We start from the raw sequence: 16,825 nt of genomic DNA, 5'->3' as shown, positions 1-16,825 counted from the left end.
AGCTTGAGATCAGCAGAGGTTTTAAACAAACAAAAGGGAATGCTTCATACAATGCATAATGCAGTTGTGGAATTCGCTGCCATACGGACAGCGTGGAGGCCGACAGCGTGGAGGCCAAAAGTATAAATGATCTCATAGAGGAATTAGACAAATTAAAGAAGGATTGGTCCAGTGAGGCTATTAAACATAATAGTTATGATGCAACCTGCAGTGCAGGAAGGCCTTAAGTGCTGGCTGCTGGAAGCTGGGAGGTTATTCTTGGGAACACATCAGCCTATGCAAGCCCTGTTTCTGATGCTCTTTCCCATTCAGCTTCCACTCTTGGCCAGAGCTGGATACCGTGCTAAAAGGATCCTTGTTGCTGCCATCATGGTGGTTCTTGTTGGAGCTCAAATGAAAACCACCTACCACGTTGCATGGGTAGCTGCCAGCAGGGCTGCTTGAGAACGTTGCGTCCTGCAAGAACCAGGAAGACTAGGGCTGGAATAGGCTGCAGTTTGGTGACTCGTGGATTTATTTTGCCATAGAATGGGTTGGCACTGAGACCCTGGGATAGTGTGATAAGTACTCTTTCAAGTCCTGGCTTAGAGGCAGCAGCTGGGAAAGTGGCATTCTTTGCTGATAACAAGCAGGGTCTGTGATGGAGTGATAAAAGCTTCCCACAGTGGAGGCCACCTTTGAGGGAGAGCTCTACCGGTTCCCCTCACAGCTTGTTCTGTGCTGGGGAGGGCTCTCGTGGTTCTTACTCAGTGGTCTGTGTTGCTTTGGCCTTGTTCTTCACTTTTTTTTTGCCTTTGTAAATCCAGCCCCAGGAAAAATAAAAACCAACTTAAGTACATTTAGTTTTAGTTTACATTTCCCTATTAGTGTGCCTGCTTGCTAGCTTACTAAGAAATGTATTTTAAGATGTATGTTAATCTGTAGGCCTAAAATAGCTATTAGATCAATGCAGGCATTTGTATTTCTGTTTTTAAATACATGCTTGGCTTATGTTTTTACAAACTCCTTTTCAACATGGGTCCTGTTGGAGCTCCATGGAAATAATTTATGCCTTAGCCCGGAAACTGATGGGTGGTATGGGATAGAATAAATACGTAAGTGGGAGAGAAAGGAAACATCTGCCAATTTTAGCTTCAGCAAATTATATGGAAGCTTGAAAGTATCTGCTAAGTTTGTAATATGGTCTGCACAGGAACGCTTTGCCCGAGTACCAGAGGTCAGAGATCTTCTCATCCCTGCAGCATTAAGTAACCTTTTGGTTAAATAACCTGACTGAAGAGTAGGAGGAGAGGGGAGGGAAGAGAGAATTCCACACTAGAGTAAACATGGCACGGAGATTATGGATACCCTGCCAAGAAAGGTGTGGTTTTCCAGCAAGGTAACAAAAGATACTAGCTAGCTATCTACATAATCATGCTGGAGACTGACAGTGTAAGTAGCACAGCTGGGTTGGGGCAGAAATGTACCCTCTACTTCCTCTCCACCCAGTATTTGGCTTGCTTGCTTTGGTGGTAGTGAATGCTGCAGAGTGACCAGAGCAAGATACATTGCCTGCCTCAGTGTGATGATTTTTGGCAGCAGAGGTGTGCTTTCTGGACAGATGGGTGCTTCCTTCAGTGTGGTAGCTGACACAAGGCAAAATGCTAGGGAAGATAATGAAGTTTTTCACATTGACGTCGTGGCAGGTTAAGGTAAACTGCAGAGGAGATGCTGGAGTTTACCATGGGCTACAAACATGTCAAGATGATGAACTACCTTGTTTTCATCTGGATTTTACTGCACGTTAGTGAGTGCATAGCAAAGACAGACTTTTTTTTTTCTCGCAAAGATAGTTCCTTGGGGCAGGTCTGCAGCTTATATAAATGGTGATGAATTTGGTGATGCTGTCACGATTCACACCAGCTGCAAGTTCAGCTTCGCACAGTCTGCTGGGACTGCTGGGAGGGGAGTGGTACTAGCACATCTATGCAGCAGGAGCTGGCACGCTGCTGCCGTGCTGGAGAAGTGGCATGGAGCACAGAGCAGTGCAGAACCTGGATAGCAGCCCAGAAATGGAAATGATAATTGTGTTATACAAGAGCCTACTTTTGTGGGAGCCCAAGTAAGAGCTGGGCAGAGGTAATCAGGAGGAAAACCAGTTAACTGCCATCTGCCTCTCCAGGACATATCAACTTGGGATGGAGAGCGGGAATGAATACTGACTTAGTAGCCACAGTTAATTTGTACTGAAAAGCTCTTTTTTTACTGTACAAATATTAATTATTCTAGGAACTTAAACTATAGGGAAATTTTCAATTCAGATTTTTCAAATAATTTATTTTAGATCTAAATTATGATTTTAAACCATTTTTATGCTTTTCCTGCACTGATACTTTTAAAACGTAAATCTCCCAATCTCTTAAAAGTGTTCGTTTGTATCTTGCCATGTCTGCCTACCTGATGATAATATTTGATTAGAATTTGTTCACAGACTCTGAATACTCTTCCCTGAAAGAACCTATGTAAAGGCAGAAAACAATACACATCCTGTACTCCACCTTCATAGGCCTCTAGCATACGATGTCACCTTTTGTTTGCAAGAGTTTAAATTTCAAATAAAATCCCAGCATTCGGGGGGGGGGGGAGGCGAGAAAAGGAAAAAAAAAGGAAAGGGCCTCTCCCCTGCTTAGATTGTCAAATCCCAGACTAGCCCAGAATTGAATAGGCCAAGTTGGTGACCTCAGGCAGAAAGAATGTTGGTTATTTACGTAGGGCTTCTGCTATTTTAGCAGCAAACCTTTTCTTCTGAAAGGACAATCTATACTGTTTTGTGTTTATGGCCAAGTAAAAAGCTTGTACATCTGAGATTTGCATCGTAATAGCCTCGTAACTCAATATACAGCTCTGTTTTGTCATGGGCAATGCGGGTCTTTTGGAGGCTTTTACAAAAGTTCTCTGAAAAACTGTGCTATAGGTTCAGCTGCTTATATGTTTGCTTTGGTGGCTTTTTTCCCCTGGAGTTCTTCTTTTTTTCCAAACCAAAAATTACACGTGGTTTCTGTATGAGCTATCAGGCCAGTGCTCAAAATATTTTGATGCATCTCAAGCTAAGCTGTGCCTGCAGCTTGAAACCAGGAAAATGTGTGAGAGTGTGTGTGTGTAATTCACACACTGAGCATTTTTCTTGAAATAATGGAGGATCTTTACAGGCATTCTGGCCTGGTGGATGAGCCTGCAATTCCAAATGGTTTTTAAAGTGTGCTTTTCTCAATAGATCGTAACCATGAGGCGCTATTGTGCAAGTAAAGCACACATTTAGGATCCAATCCTGCATTCCTTAAAGTCAATGGGAGTCTGAGCGTGAAAAGAATGCAGGATCGGGTCCTGAAACAGCGGAGCAAAATTGTGTGCCAGATTGCTTTGAAAAGAAGAATACAGCACATCCACAGTAGCTTTTTAGTGTTTCAGATTTCAAACGGATGGAGTCTGTGAAAAGTGGCTTCTGCCAACAGGCAGTATCTTCTATTCAAAGGAATCTGGCATTGATTTTTTTCTTTTTTTTTTTTTTTCTATCTTAAAAACCTTGAAAGCCCCAGAAATTCACCCCTCCTTTCACAAAGCCTGAGCAGTTGAGCATTGTGAGGAGGGGACAGTGCCAGTGGGGGATGGAAGATTCTCCAAGCCCAGGGGCTGGAGCTGGAGCAGGCCTCCCCATGGTCCTCCTGCGGTCCTTCCTGTGGTCCTCTGCTTCCCGCATTTCCTTCCCTCTGCACTGACCTTTCCTTGCCCTGGCACCCACAGCGGAGGCTGAGGCTGGAACACAGGACCCCGTCATGAAGAGTTGGTGCTCATGTTGCTTGGTGGCTCTGTGTGAGTCCCTTGTAGAAGATGGAAGAGGAAAATTTAATTAGCAGTTATTCCAGGGTTAAAGTAACCTCAGTGCTCCCCGTTCTCAAGTGGGTGGAGTGGCAGGAACCCCATGTAAAGAAAATCTCTGTGCAGATAGACAGTCATAAGCCAGAAGGGAAGGATGGAGAATGGCAGGCCTAAAACTCACATGTGAGTTAAAAGAAATGGCAATAAAGTATTGGAAGCTTTCGTTTTCTTTTGGCATGTCTTGAATGTTGGGCAGGTAAGCCTCCTCTACCAAGTGAAAGAGAACAGTGAAATCTTGGGTGAAAACCTCAGTTTTAACTTGAGATGACTGGGAAGAGGAGGTAGCAGAGGTGGGTTGTTATTATTTCATGTTTTCAGTGATCTATCCCATGTGTGTAAACTTGGTATTTCTCTTGAAGTTTCAGCTCCTGGGATCATCCTGTGACATAAAGTTTAGTGTCCACTTTTTAGAAATAGTAATCCTCCAGCCTGGGGGTTTGTGGAGAGCAGAGTGGACTCTGGAGGTTGCCTTTATCCTTTGGCTCTCGAGTTATTTTGGTCACGGTTTCTGAATCATTAGGATGTGTACGTAAGAGAGCACAGAGGCCCCGCCACAGCCCATGGGTGCCGTGTGGGGTGTAAAAGTGCATTTGGGTGCTGTCTGCATATGGGAGCATAAGTAGCCTGTGAATGTTCACCACATACAGGCTCTGAATCAGAGCAGCCTACGTCAGGGGCTTTTGCAAAGCAAAATCACCACGTTTGGTGTGGTGAAGTTTGTGTTTGCATTGAACAGTGATGGAGGCTGTGACCCCAGATGGGCAGTGGACAGGCAGATTTGTCTGCTCAGCTCAAGGCACCTGGTGTCTGGTTTCACTTCTGCAGGGCTTTGGGGCAATACATGACAATTTTCCTTCCCCATTACAGAAGCTGGGAAATACTTGAGCAACTGTTGTTGCATATTTAATCCTGTGTGTATGTTTACATGTCGCTTTAGTCTGGAGGCTTTGAGAGACTGTCACTTAAGGTGCTAACAGTCGACTGGTAACGATGCTTGTGTCACATCAGTCACTGCAGAAATGGTGTCTGAAGCAGTTAACAAGCAATTAGGTCCGTATTTAACATTGCTAACTAAAACAATTATGCGCAGTTCTTTGGCCAGTCAGGCATGACGAGTCGAGTCGGGGCTGCCATGCTCAGGAAGCAGTGTGAGTCGTGGACCATAGCCTCCAGGATGCAGAGATTCTCACCAAGTGTCCGTTTCATCCTTAGAACTGACAATAAGTAAAATAAGAAAGAAAGGGAAGAAATCCCAGTGAGAATTACAGTATAGTTTGGGTTGGAAGAGACCCTGTAGCTCATCCAGTTCCAACCCCCGCCATGGGCAGGGACACCTTCCACTAGACCAGGTTGCTCAAAGCCCCATCTAAGCAATGAGAGAAGCAATGTGATGTGCTTTTCTTCCTCCAGAAAGGGCTGTTAAAGGAGGATGCTGTGCATTGTTGGTGCTGTGAGACAAGCGTGGAGCTCCTCATGGGTGCCGCTTTCCGACAGGAGCAGTGCTACGGGCTCGAGCAAGCCCTGATGCTGCAAGGGCAGCCACAGCCGTCCTGCCTGGTCCTGCTGCACCCTGCACCCCACCTCACATGCTGCCTGTGCGGAGCAGCCATGCCCCATGGCAGAAGTGGCAGCAGAGCTGAGGTCTGTGCTCATGTGTGGTCAGACCTACCCAGGCATGTCCCCAGCCACCGGGAATAGCAGGTACTTGAATACTACTCTATGGTGATAGCTTGGGCTGTCCAGGCTTTTAATTAGCTCTGCTTTAACGAATTTCTTATCTTTAGCAGAGATACATACAGCTGAACTCTTTGATTGCACTCCATATGGGGAGGTTTTAATTACATTTTCTGACTCGAATATAGTCCCCTTGGTCCACAGAGCTGTAATGTTAGAAATAACGTTATTAGTCATCTTGCACTTTGTCCCTTTTAACGCTGAAATTTTCCCGCATGAAGTTCCGACAAGAGGCACGTCTATGATGAGAGAGATCGTGATGGTGAGAAGGGACACTGGTTTTATCTGGGAGGCGGGGCCGGGGCTGCAGAATTCCCATTATGTCAGAAGGGAGCTGTTTGGTTTCAAGTAGCGTCAGGCACTGAAACAATGCAGGCTTCTCACATGAACTTGCTTATATTACAGTACTAGTAAATCATGATTATTACCCAACGGTTGTATGTTTTTAATCATCAAAGTACTTAAAATATTATAATAATGCTTGGCACTTTTCAACTTCAAAGCACACTGCAAACAGTAATTAGGTCTAATAACCATGCTGTGACAGTGAGACACTGCTATCTCTTGTCTTACAAAGGCGAGGGGGGTGTTAGCCCCTGACGAGGTTGCATCATCCCATGTCTCTGAGACTGGAGATCTACCACTGAAAGCTGTGACTTGATAAATTCACTTCCCTATAGGCAAATACCCCGCTGCCAGCAGCAGCAAGGAGGGCTTTGGAGATGCTTTTGAGGCTAGTGGGGAGGGGCAGAACATGTTCAGTGCTCTTTTGAACACCTCCTCAAGGCTGTAAAACCTGGTCTGCTTCACATTTAGTTCCATGAGGGCCTGGAGCAGCTTTTGAAACAGTGTTGGAAAGAGTTTTACCCCATCTTGCCTGCCTGGCTGGTGTGTTTTCAGCACCCAGTGGAGTGCTGTGGAGACTGGAAAGAATAGTTGTGGACAGCTGGTGTCAACTGTGGGTCGTTTTTCCTTTTGCAAGCTGAACCTCCTTTGAGTCCTTTGCTAAAGCATCAGCTCTCCTGTTCCTTCCATTTAGTTTGCAATGCATAAAAGATAAAACTGTGCATCAAGCAATTGCTAGACACATTTAAATACCAGAGACTCATAAACTGGTGAAATTTGAGAATTTATGTTAAAAATCTAGAACTGATTCTGATTTTATAAATATTTTTGAAGTTCAAAAGCTTGCATTCTTGTGGATGTTTGTGTGTTGGTTGCAAACACCAGTTGTGATTGTTTGTTGTGACAGTCATTTCTAGCTTGCATTTTATTAACTACTAGGTTATCTACAGGAATCTTTGCTCTCTTTGCTGGAGCATTTGTGAGGTCTCTGTTCCCCACCTGAGTTGGGGGAATCCCTTTATCCTAGCACTAAGAACCCCTCAAAGGTGTGGTATTAGTCAGGAAAAGTTACTTGCAGCAAGCATTTGCTGTCACCGTGAGTGCATAAGCTTTGTTTTCTACAGTAAAACAAGGCTAAAGAGCACTTCAGGGGGGAAAAGGAGCTTCCCTATCAAAGCTGGTGTTATGTGCCTGCAGGTGGGCTGCAGGCTGGGTGGTTCTACCCCATCCGTGGTCCCCCCAGTGCATTCCCAGCCAACCTGCTCCTCCCCTGGTCGGTGTGAACTGGAGCCTCCCACTGCTGTTGGGAACTGGTCTGACAGGGCAGATGTGCCAAGGTGGGTATCCAGCAGGAGGAGAAGAGAAGCACAGTGTTTGTGTGTGAAACCCCGTACTTGTTGAACTCTGCGCTAGGCTGCTCTTTGTAACTGCTCATTATTATTATAATGAGCTATCTGCAAGTTGCATCAAGTTTTGTCAGAAAATCCTGACATTTTTGTTTCACTATTACGAAAGCAAACAGTAATCTGGGCGGAAGGCCAGGCAGCAGCTTCTGTGGACCAGTGGGCAAAATGGTATTCCTTGTCTAGCTGGCCAGGCGCTTTACTCAGCTGGCTAAAGCAGCATTAGAAGTTTAAAACTTGTAATCTGTGCCTGATTAAGAATATGTTATGGTTACAGGGAAGAGGCTGGTGCTGTGCAGGCCCCTGAGTTGCTTCAGGAGGGCCATGAAGATCCTGCATGGGCTGCAGCACCTCTACTATGGAGACAGACTGAGAGAACTAGGTTTGTTCAGCCTGGAGAAGAGAAGGCTCTTCCAATACCTGAAGGGCGCCTACAAGAAATCTGGATAGGAACTTTTCACAAGGGCATGTAGTGACAGGACAAGGGGGAATGGCTTTAAGCTGACAGAGTGTAATTTACATTAGATCCTAGACAGAAGTTCTCCCCTATGAGGGTGCTGAGGCGCTGAGACAGATTGTTCAAAGAAGCTGTGGCTGCCCCATCCTTGGCAGTGTTCAAGGCCAGGTTGGACGGGGCTTGGAGCAAGCTGGTCTAGCAGAAGGTGTCCCTGAGCATGGCAGGGGGTTGGAACTGGATGAGCTCTAAGGTCGCTTCCAGTCTAAACCATTCTGTGATTCTATGGTATGACCTGGGAGGTGAAACTGCCCTGTCCAGCACATGTTGCTCAGGGCAGGTACCCTTACGTCAGGATGCTGCATCCACCCATCTGCAAGGCTGTCCTGGGGCTGGGAGGCATCAACACTGCTGCATCTCCTCAGGATTTGTATCTCCCTGGCTGCAACTACCAGCACTTTCCTCTTGATTGCAGTTTTCACATGACGCCTGGAGATCTGCAGAGTTCAGGGTTTGACCGTGTTCAGTGCTGTCAAACTGTTAGCAAACTGTTCTGGAGGGCAAGTGGAATGTGTATTTTTGCCTTTATTTCTAAAGTGCAGTATGTAGAAGCCAATATAGTGCACCAGGGTTATTTGTGTGAAAATTTGCTGTTTCTTGTTTATGAGATAATGTAAGATCCCGGAATGAAATTCTTCTAGGGTAAAAGGCCTGTCAATCTTATTAATTATTGCTAATAATAGTAATTATCATGTGACCACGCTGTCTGCCTCCTTTATGGGTTTAGGCAAGTCATTTCCCTAATAGATGGCTGTAAAATGGGGAAAATGGTATTTTTCCTCAGTCTTGAAAGGTGTTGCCCTGTGAGTGCCATGTGAGACACAGGTGTTTCACCAAGGCAGCTGTATGGCAGGGACGGCAGGGGTTTGTGTTTGGCAGAACAGGGTGTGAGCAGGGGCTCATGGGTTGTGTACTAGCTGAGGAGGAGGCTTGCAGTGAGGTGAGCTTGTTTCATGTCACAGGGCCATCAGCTGCCAAATGCATCTGATAACATAAACATCTTTGAAACCCAGTCCAAAACATCCCTTTTGCCTTGTTAGCTTTGGGTCATAGGCTTCCCATAAGCTTCTGCCAGTGATGCTATGCTGTGGAAACAACAGGAACAGAATTTGGGGTGTTTCTTTCAACCTCAGCACTGCCAGGATCTGCACACTGGGATACAAAGTGGGTTGTATAGGTCCTCATGGACCTTCTGCAGCGCCTCAGGAGATGCTTATGCCTCCCCAAATTAGGGATTTCCTTTCCTGCAGAGATCCTTGCAGCAATGTAGTTCAGGATTTGTCCCTTAATTATCTCTGCTGCTTCCAGCCATAGTAGTGGTGTGTGGTCAGGATGGTGGCCAGTGCTTCTCTGCCTGAAGCAAATGCCCCAGCTCTGCACTGGTGATGGTGTGAGCAAGGTGGAAGTACTTCATCAGCACATCCAAGGCAAGTCCCTGTTCTGGGTGCAGCCACTTGACTTCCATCATCTAAAGACAAGTTGTGTATCAGTTCTGGGTCTGCCAGAGCCAATGTGTCTTTTAAAAAGCCATTCTGGCCTCTTTTCTTCCCTCCTTTCCATTTACCTTTCCTTTACTTTTCAGTGGAGAGGTTGAAAACAGCTTGGATAAGCAGGGGGTATGATCTAGAGGTGATTGCTCCTGCATCAGTTGAGAGAAGCCCTGTGACCCACTGACTGCTGTCCCAGCCCCGTGCCTTGTTTGTGTGACATGTAGGATGGACCAGTTTGACCTAAGAGTCCCAGAGGAGGTAGGACAGTCGCAGTGCACTGCCCATGCTACCAGGCTTCTGGTCTCCACCAGAGCTACCAGGCAGCTGGAAAGACAAACAAGAGCTGACTCCACCTACCAGCAGTATGGAGACAGCAGCCCGTGAGATCGACAGCCCAAGAATGTGCACACAAAAGAAGCATTTCCCTCGGCCACGACAGTAAAACCGCCAGACGACCACATGCAGCATGTGATTTCCCAAAAGCATCAGCCCAGATCCCGACTTCTTTGTGCCACACACTGTTTCCCAGGATCAGATCACAGTGGCAACGTGTAAAAGGCATTTTCAGGCACTGAAAATTAATCATATTTTCCTCAACATTGTTTATGGAAACCCTGGAGTACGCTCCTGCCCCTCTGTGCTTGGCCAGCTGGCTCAGCTCGCCGGCCCTTGGAGTCAAACCCTCTGCAAAGACCAGCCATGTTTATGGTGGAGCCACTCACTCTGCCTTGATGGGAGTCATCCAGGCTTACTCTGTGGAGTAAAAGCTTAGGCAGTGACGAGTGGTCTCATCTGCTGACCTGTAAATACAGAGCCTCTCGCCCTGTTCCTCACTCTGTGTCACTGCTAGCAGGAGCAGGTACACATGGTAGGCACCGTGCCCTCTGCTTGCCAAGGCTGCAAACAGCTTGTAAGAGCCCCCAAACATTTGGGAGCTTTGGCCAGTGGGACTCTGGCACAGAGTGGAAATAAGGTGAGACAGGATGAGTGCGGTTTCCCTTCTCCCCCACTGGTTTCCATTGATAAATGGCATTGCTTTCAGTGGAGCAGCTCTGGTTAAGACAGATCTGATCTATCCAAGAACTGTTTGGGCTGGGTGTTTTCTGAATTCCTGGCTTTAATCCTTTTTGTTGTGACTCTCTGGAGCCTGTTGTACATTCTTAGCTGTAAAGGGAGCCATCAGTTAATGATGATCACAGGCTTTGTCAATAGAGTTCCAAAAGCGCTAACGAAATGGCAGACGTTCAAACTTGAAAATGAAATCTCTTGTTTTCAGTGTGATTTTTCTGCCCTTCCTTCCATCATGTGTGGCTTGTACTGCTCTAGTAATGCAGGCAGCTGTGTGTGTAGCTGCTGTGGCATTTCTGAATGTATTAGTACTTGTAAAGGTGACAGAACATCTGTTTGCAGTGTCCCTTGTTTGGTCCTTCAGAAACAAACGCTGACTGGAGTGGATGTATGCCTGCTGTGATTTCACCTGCTAAGGAAATAGTCTTAATGTACAAATGAGCCTTTCCCCCCACCCCACAATAGCAACCTTTGGGTTTAGATTTCCAGGAACTGGTATCAGCTGGGTTCCATGACCTGCACTTAGAAACAACATTTAGTTGATAAGGCATTGATAAGGCATTTAAGGCAGAATGGAGCTGAGAGCCAGACCACCACCCATTTCTCTGGATTGACCCAGGAAGAGGAGAGGGGCCGGGCCAGGAACTGGCTATGCGGATAGGCACAGCAGGGCGTACTTTCCACTTAGCATCCTGAGTTTGGGTTTGGGTATGGAGCACAAATCCTGACAGTACTGTGTTTTAACAGGGAGAAGACTACGAGGAAAGGCGTTCTACAGTGTCAATGGAAAGGTGTACTGTGAAGAAGACTTCCTAGTAAGTAAGATCTCAGGCTTCTTTTTCTTTTTTTTTTTTCTGTTTTGTTTTTAAACCAGATTGGTTTTTTATATTGGTTTGCTTGCTTTGAGACACAGTTTAGTCATCTGAGGCCTCCTGCCAGTGCTGGAATTGGGAGGCATTTACCACTAACTCCGTAACAGCAGGATCAGGCCCTTGGTTTGAAGTGGTGGCTATGAAACCAAGTACGTAACTGTCCATAAGCCATCACAAAGTGTAAATTATGAGAATAAACACTGTAGCTGCTCAAGCCTGGGACTTGAATTGCAGCCACAAAGGCTTGCCTGCCAAGCTAGAGCTCAAAGTCAAACACCTGGGGAATACCAGTCATAACAAGAGGGGAGACGTTTTTGACTGGAGCACGTCATCACCATGTACAATGTTGCTTTGTTGCAGGCACAGTTTTAATCACCACCGTGCTCAGAGTGATGTGGAGCTGCATTGTGATTAGCTAAAAACTGTTAGCCACGGAGGAGCAACTAATTTTCTCTCTGTGCACAGAGCTTTCATAAATGCTTTACTTTAATAGGGACTAGGTCATGAAAAGAAAAATGAAGCTTGTTGCTGAACTGTGTTGTTCCAGAAATAAAATATTTGTGCAATTAGGGGTGAGGATTGTGCAGGACACAGAGAATGATTTGATAAGTGGCAGACCATTTATAATTAAGATTAAGCGGACAGCATGTCTGGGAATTGAAATGAGAGAGGAATGATATATTTTAGCTTAGAGGATGAGATGTTGTTGGACAGCCAGTATGTTGAATGTGTACCACTTTTATTTATTGAAATACCAGCTTGGGTCTTCCAGAACTACTTTCCATTTCTAATGAAAATATGTGCTTTTTGCAAAGGAATTACTCAAAATACATCCCACAACAAAAATGTTACTGGCAGTTCAAAGAGTGTGCAAATGCATTTCTCATCAATTCAATCCATAAAACTCATGGAAAGTCCCCAAAATATAAGCCATATTTGCCTTCATGTGTTATACCTTTACTCTCAGCCTACCACAGCTGGACCCTGTTGAAAAGAGCAAATTATATTTTGTGCAGAAAGTAAGTTTCTTGTTATAATTTAAACGTGTTACTGTTTTGCTGGCATTTTGGAGAGAAAACTGATTTTCTCCCTTGCTTTTTCATCTTTTTTCTTTTCCCCCTGTGTTTCTGCAGATGCATGGGGAGAGGGGGAAGAAGGTGGTGCGTGAGGTGGAGGGGCTCAGACCTTTGAGATTTTTATTTTGAACTATGTACTTTCCCCATGGCCAAAACCTTTCATCCAGACTTAGTGAAATTATTATTGTTACTAGTTTGCAATTCCAACCTAAACATGAGAATTTAAAATCTCAATCTGTTGGAGAACATTCCATTTTCAAGGGATGGGGAACCTCTGGTTCTTCAACATGTTCTGTAGTCAGCTTCTGAAGGGAGATACTTGCAGTGATCTTCCCAAGAGATTAAGGGCCTGATAGGAATAAATTGTGCACGTTAGGGAACTGTTGGGACATTTAAGACATAGATTTAAAAGTCCAAACCTCCCACAAGTGCCTCTTAGCAGATTCACGGTAGTACAGAGGAATGGGAGAGAAGCAGACCAAGGGACTCTAGGCTGTGTAAGTCAGCAAAGAAATCAAATTCTGACATTGTCCCTGCCTGTGTTAAGCCAGCTGCTTCTCAGAACGTGATTTCATCTTCTCTCAGTTCCCCTGAGCAAATGTTATAGCAAGATTACTAGGAATTGTCTTGTTTCCCTAATAAAATAAAACAACTTTGCTTATTTTAGAGTTCTGTGGACAGAGAAAGCTCAAAGCTGCTCTCAAAGTCAGAGGAAAAGACTGCAAAGTGGTAGTTATAAAGGGAATTATTTAGCTACTTCATATTTCCTTATTTCCTCTTAACCACTTGGAAACCTTAGTTCTAACAAGAGTTGTTTTTCAGTCCAAAGCAGATAGCCAAAGTTTTTTCTGTTTAACAGAATTTCAGTCTCTATTGTAACTCAGTGCAATTTTATACATGGATTCCCTGCTGACAGTATGGTAGTGGGGTATCAGGATTGTCATTCGTAGGTAAGAGCATAGGAAAAAGATTATTTTAATTTGGAGAGCTAACAGAGGTAGTCTACCTCTGTTATGATTGTATTCCTGCTAACAAAATACTGTCTCCAAGTGGTATCCTTGCTGTTTCTTAGCTTTTGCTTGCCTGGAAGTTGATCAGGAGAATTACATGCTCCTATAGGTATTGGAGCTGGGTCACAGGTCTTCAGAATTGTGACCCTGCAGCTTGTGACCTGGTTATGTCAAGTATGACACAAAGATAGTAAGAATTGGAAAGCAGAGCAGCTTCAGAAAATTGGGCAGGAGGTACCGTGCTATCAGGCTTGGGTCAGTGGTGAAATCCATGTATTAACAACTGAATTGGAGGGGCCTGTGTGTACATGGTTCGGCTTGCAATAGCAGGATGCTCTTTTGATGGATTGCCAGGGACAGATGTGAGGATTTGCGTTGCTTACAGTCCTGCTGAAGCAGCAGTGGTTTGAGTGATCCCCTCATTTGCCCTTTCAGCAAGAGGCATGCTGATGGGAAGCAGTTGCAAATGTAATGCCAATTGGGAGCAGGGGTGGTAGGAGTCTCCCCACTACCTGGAGGAGAATCCAGCCCCTTCCTACGCTCAGCAGGCAGCATGGAGGGCTTTAGTTCGTGCAGAGCTCTCCCTTCCAATTGTTACCTCTGTGTATCCCATGAACGTGATGCAAGTGCTTCTTCCCCTTCATCCCTGACGTCACTCTGGGGATGTCCTGCAGCAGGCCAGGCAAGACACAGGAACTTGTCAGTCCCACTTTAGGATTGCAGTAAATAGCACATGAACAATGATGGGTGGAAAAGCTGAAGCTGTTCTTGCTGTGAACCAGTCAATGTAGGAAATTTTAGGGAAGAATTTATATTATTTATGGGTTTCTTCTTACTGTAATTGTTAGAAATGTTTAACATCCTACAGATGCATTTTAACTCTACTGTAACACTGCTGTTTCCTGCATCAGAACAGCTCCTACCAGAGCAGAGTCCCCAGAACTGTGGTTGGTGGCTTGTATGTGATAGCTGGTTCTTTAACTCCCACTCAAGACAGGTCAGCTCTTTCCCTCTATCAGAGGTGATGCTTGGAATTTGCTGCAGTATCATATGGTGCATGAAGGCAAGACCTTGAGAAAAGTCATTACCTGATCCTTATAAGTGCCAGAGTTGTTTCCAAACAAATCGGTCCATAAAAGTGTGACATAAGGAGCTGTTAGTGTCAAGTGTTCAAAATAGGGGCCTTTCTTTGAAAAGTGCTTTTGATTTCTGGACAAAAGGTGTTAGATAAATGTAGATGTTATTAATTATGAGCAATTTCCACTGCACAGCCATAAAGCTCTCCAAAGTGCAGATACACCCGTCAAAACCTTTGGCAATACCCACAAGGTACATTCTTCTACCAAATAGTTTTCTCACATATTTGCTCTTAATGAGGGTACAGATTATCTTTCTCTGAATAAGGCAGCTTGTTTTGGTCACTCTTTTCAGGAAAGAAATGCTACAAGTTTTTAGACATGCTTGTGGAGCTGTGGATGGGGAAGGGATGCTGCATGCTACAGTCATCCTCATACATCCTTTGCTTTAGCTCCAGGGAAGATCCAGTCATGCTTTTTCAGGCCACCTTAAAGTAGCAAGTCCAGCAATATCCAAGTCTTGCCCTTTTAGGATGGTTATTTCATGAAAGGAAATAAAACAAATGGCAGTTTAATCCTTCCCTGAAAGCTGTTCGGACACAGATGGGTAACTAGCCATAACAGGGACACTGTTCCTGGTGCAGTGAACGAAAAATAAATGCCTTGCTGTGTAATAAATAATCCCAGTCAGATGTTCTTGTTCTATTTTGTTGATAAATTGCTGCATAATCATGGGTGACGGAAAAACAGCTCAGTAATTCTGTCTTTCCCTTTCAATGCTTAAGTATGGAAAGAAATTTAAAAGAAATTACCATTTTTCTTGGCAAAAAAGACTTAACAAAGTCACCAAAGCAACCTGAATCTTACTTCTATTATATTTTCTTTTTTTTTTTTTTTCTTTTTGAAAGGTTTTCCCTTTTTCTCTTGAGGTAATGAACATTATTGAGTGGGGGTCCAGTAGAGGTTAAGAAATTGGAGAATTTCCCTCCAGGGAGGAGATGAGAGGGGTAAAATGAACCTCGTGACAGATGTTAGTTACACTGCTTAATGCACTAGTGGAAGACACTTAGATGCTCTAAAATAACCAATTACAGACACCACCAGCTGCAGTGCATAGCATTAAGGTCATCCAAACCTTCCCCTTTTAAGATTACCTCTTTCACTGTCTTATAACTTTGCCAAATTTTATCATCTAGGTTGAACTTCTTCATGCCAGGTTTTTGCCTCTGGCTAACTTTGCTGTCATTAGTTGTTGAAAGTTTTACTAAAGCTGTTCATCCATTTCAGTGAGTAAGACTGGAGGAAAATCTGTCACTTTGCCCATAAATCCTCAAAGAGAAAAGCTCTAAAGTCTTCAGTTTGCATGTGCCAACCAGAGAGAGAGACTTAGTGCATTGTAAGCCTCTAGGGCCTTGCAGGTTGCCTCTCAAGTCTTCCTTCTCCTCTCCATCCACTTAACAAAAGTTGGCTACAGAGAACATGCAGGGCCTCATCTTCTATCCACAACTGTAAAACTCCCAATGATTTAAATAGGTGATGAGGGTGTGTGAGATTGATAAGAAAGGTGGCAAACGGAAATGATGAGCCTTTCATGGGGAGAAAGGAACAGGACATCAGTGGGGGACTATCTGAGTGATCGACAGTTCAGGAGAGCAGGGCTTGCACCCTCATCTTCTGTAGCACCAAACACAACAAGACCCATACCCTAATTTGGGCCTCTGGCCATGGCTGCAATGTAAATATTAATGCTAACTAGGCTATTCTCAGTTTGTGCACATGCTGTTTTCCAAGCCTGGTGGTGGTGAAAATGGCCTGCCCACTGGCTGGGACCCTAGGAAGAGAGTTTTTATTTAGTGTAATGGAAGCTGGTGTCAGCTGGAGTCAGAGGTTTGATTTTCCATCTAAGTGAGTATAAATATTTGGAGATCTCCCTTGGGAGGTGAGCACTGGGACTAGTGCATTAGTCAGAACCCACTGCTGCTGAGCAAGACTCTCAGAAAAGGTAGACTCAGTTGAAAAGGTAAGTGACGGAAGTTGCAGCTCGTGTCCATTTCATTTCTAATGGGAATCACAGAGCAAATGCAGTTCTAGATAATTATGAAGATGTTGTGTTTAGAAGACTTGCTGTTAAAATGCATACCCCAGTCAGAGAACAGGCAGATACGGGTGTTTATTGATATGTTTAACAAAAGGATGGAATCAAAGCTTGAAAAGGGATTTGCTGCAATATTCCTGATGTACAGAAGCACAAGGAATTCTGTGAGTGTTTTCAAGGCGTTGATGATTCTAGGCAGGGACAGGAGGTGCCTTTCAAGTTCCAGA

At 44.7% G+C, this 16,825-nt stretch overlaps 1 protein-coding gene across 1 annotated transcript in view; it reads left to right on the top strand.

The window, feature by feature from the left end:
- Nucleotides 1–16,825, top strand: part of WTIP (WT1 interacting protein) — an 82,234-nt gene that overhangs the window by 47,291 nt on the left and 18,118 nt on the right. The window contains exon 3 of the mRNA XM_061345925.1: nucleotides 11,217–11,284. Coding sequence (XP_061201909.1) covers nucleotides 11,217–11,284 — 68 coding nt within the window. The remainder of the gene's footprint in view (nucleotides 1–11,216; nucleotides 11,285–16,825) is intronic.

The sequence above is a fragment of the Neopsephotus bourkii genome, unplaced genomic scaffold, assembly GCF_033783945.1.
Source record: "Neopsephotus bourkii isolate Nb327-2 ecotype Australia unplaced genomic scaffold, CSIRO-AGI_Nbou_v1 NB_245, whole genome shotgun sequence".
NCBI lineage: Eukaryota > Metazoa > Chordata > Aves > Psittaciformes > Psittacidae > Neopsephotus > Neopsephotus bourkii.
The sequence above is the reverse complement of the archived record's forward strand: the minus strand, read 5'-3'. Positions and strand labels throughout refer to the sequence as shown.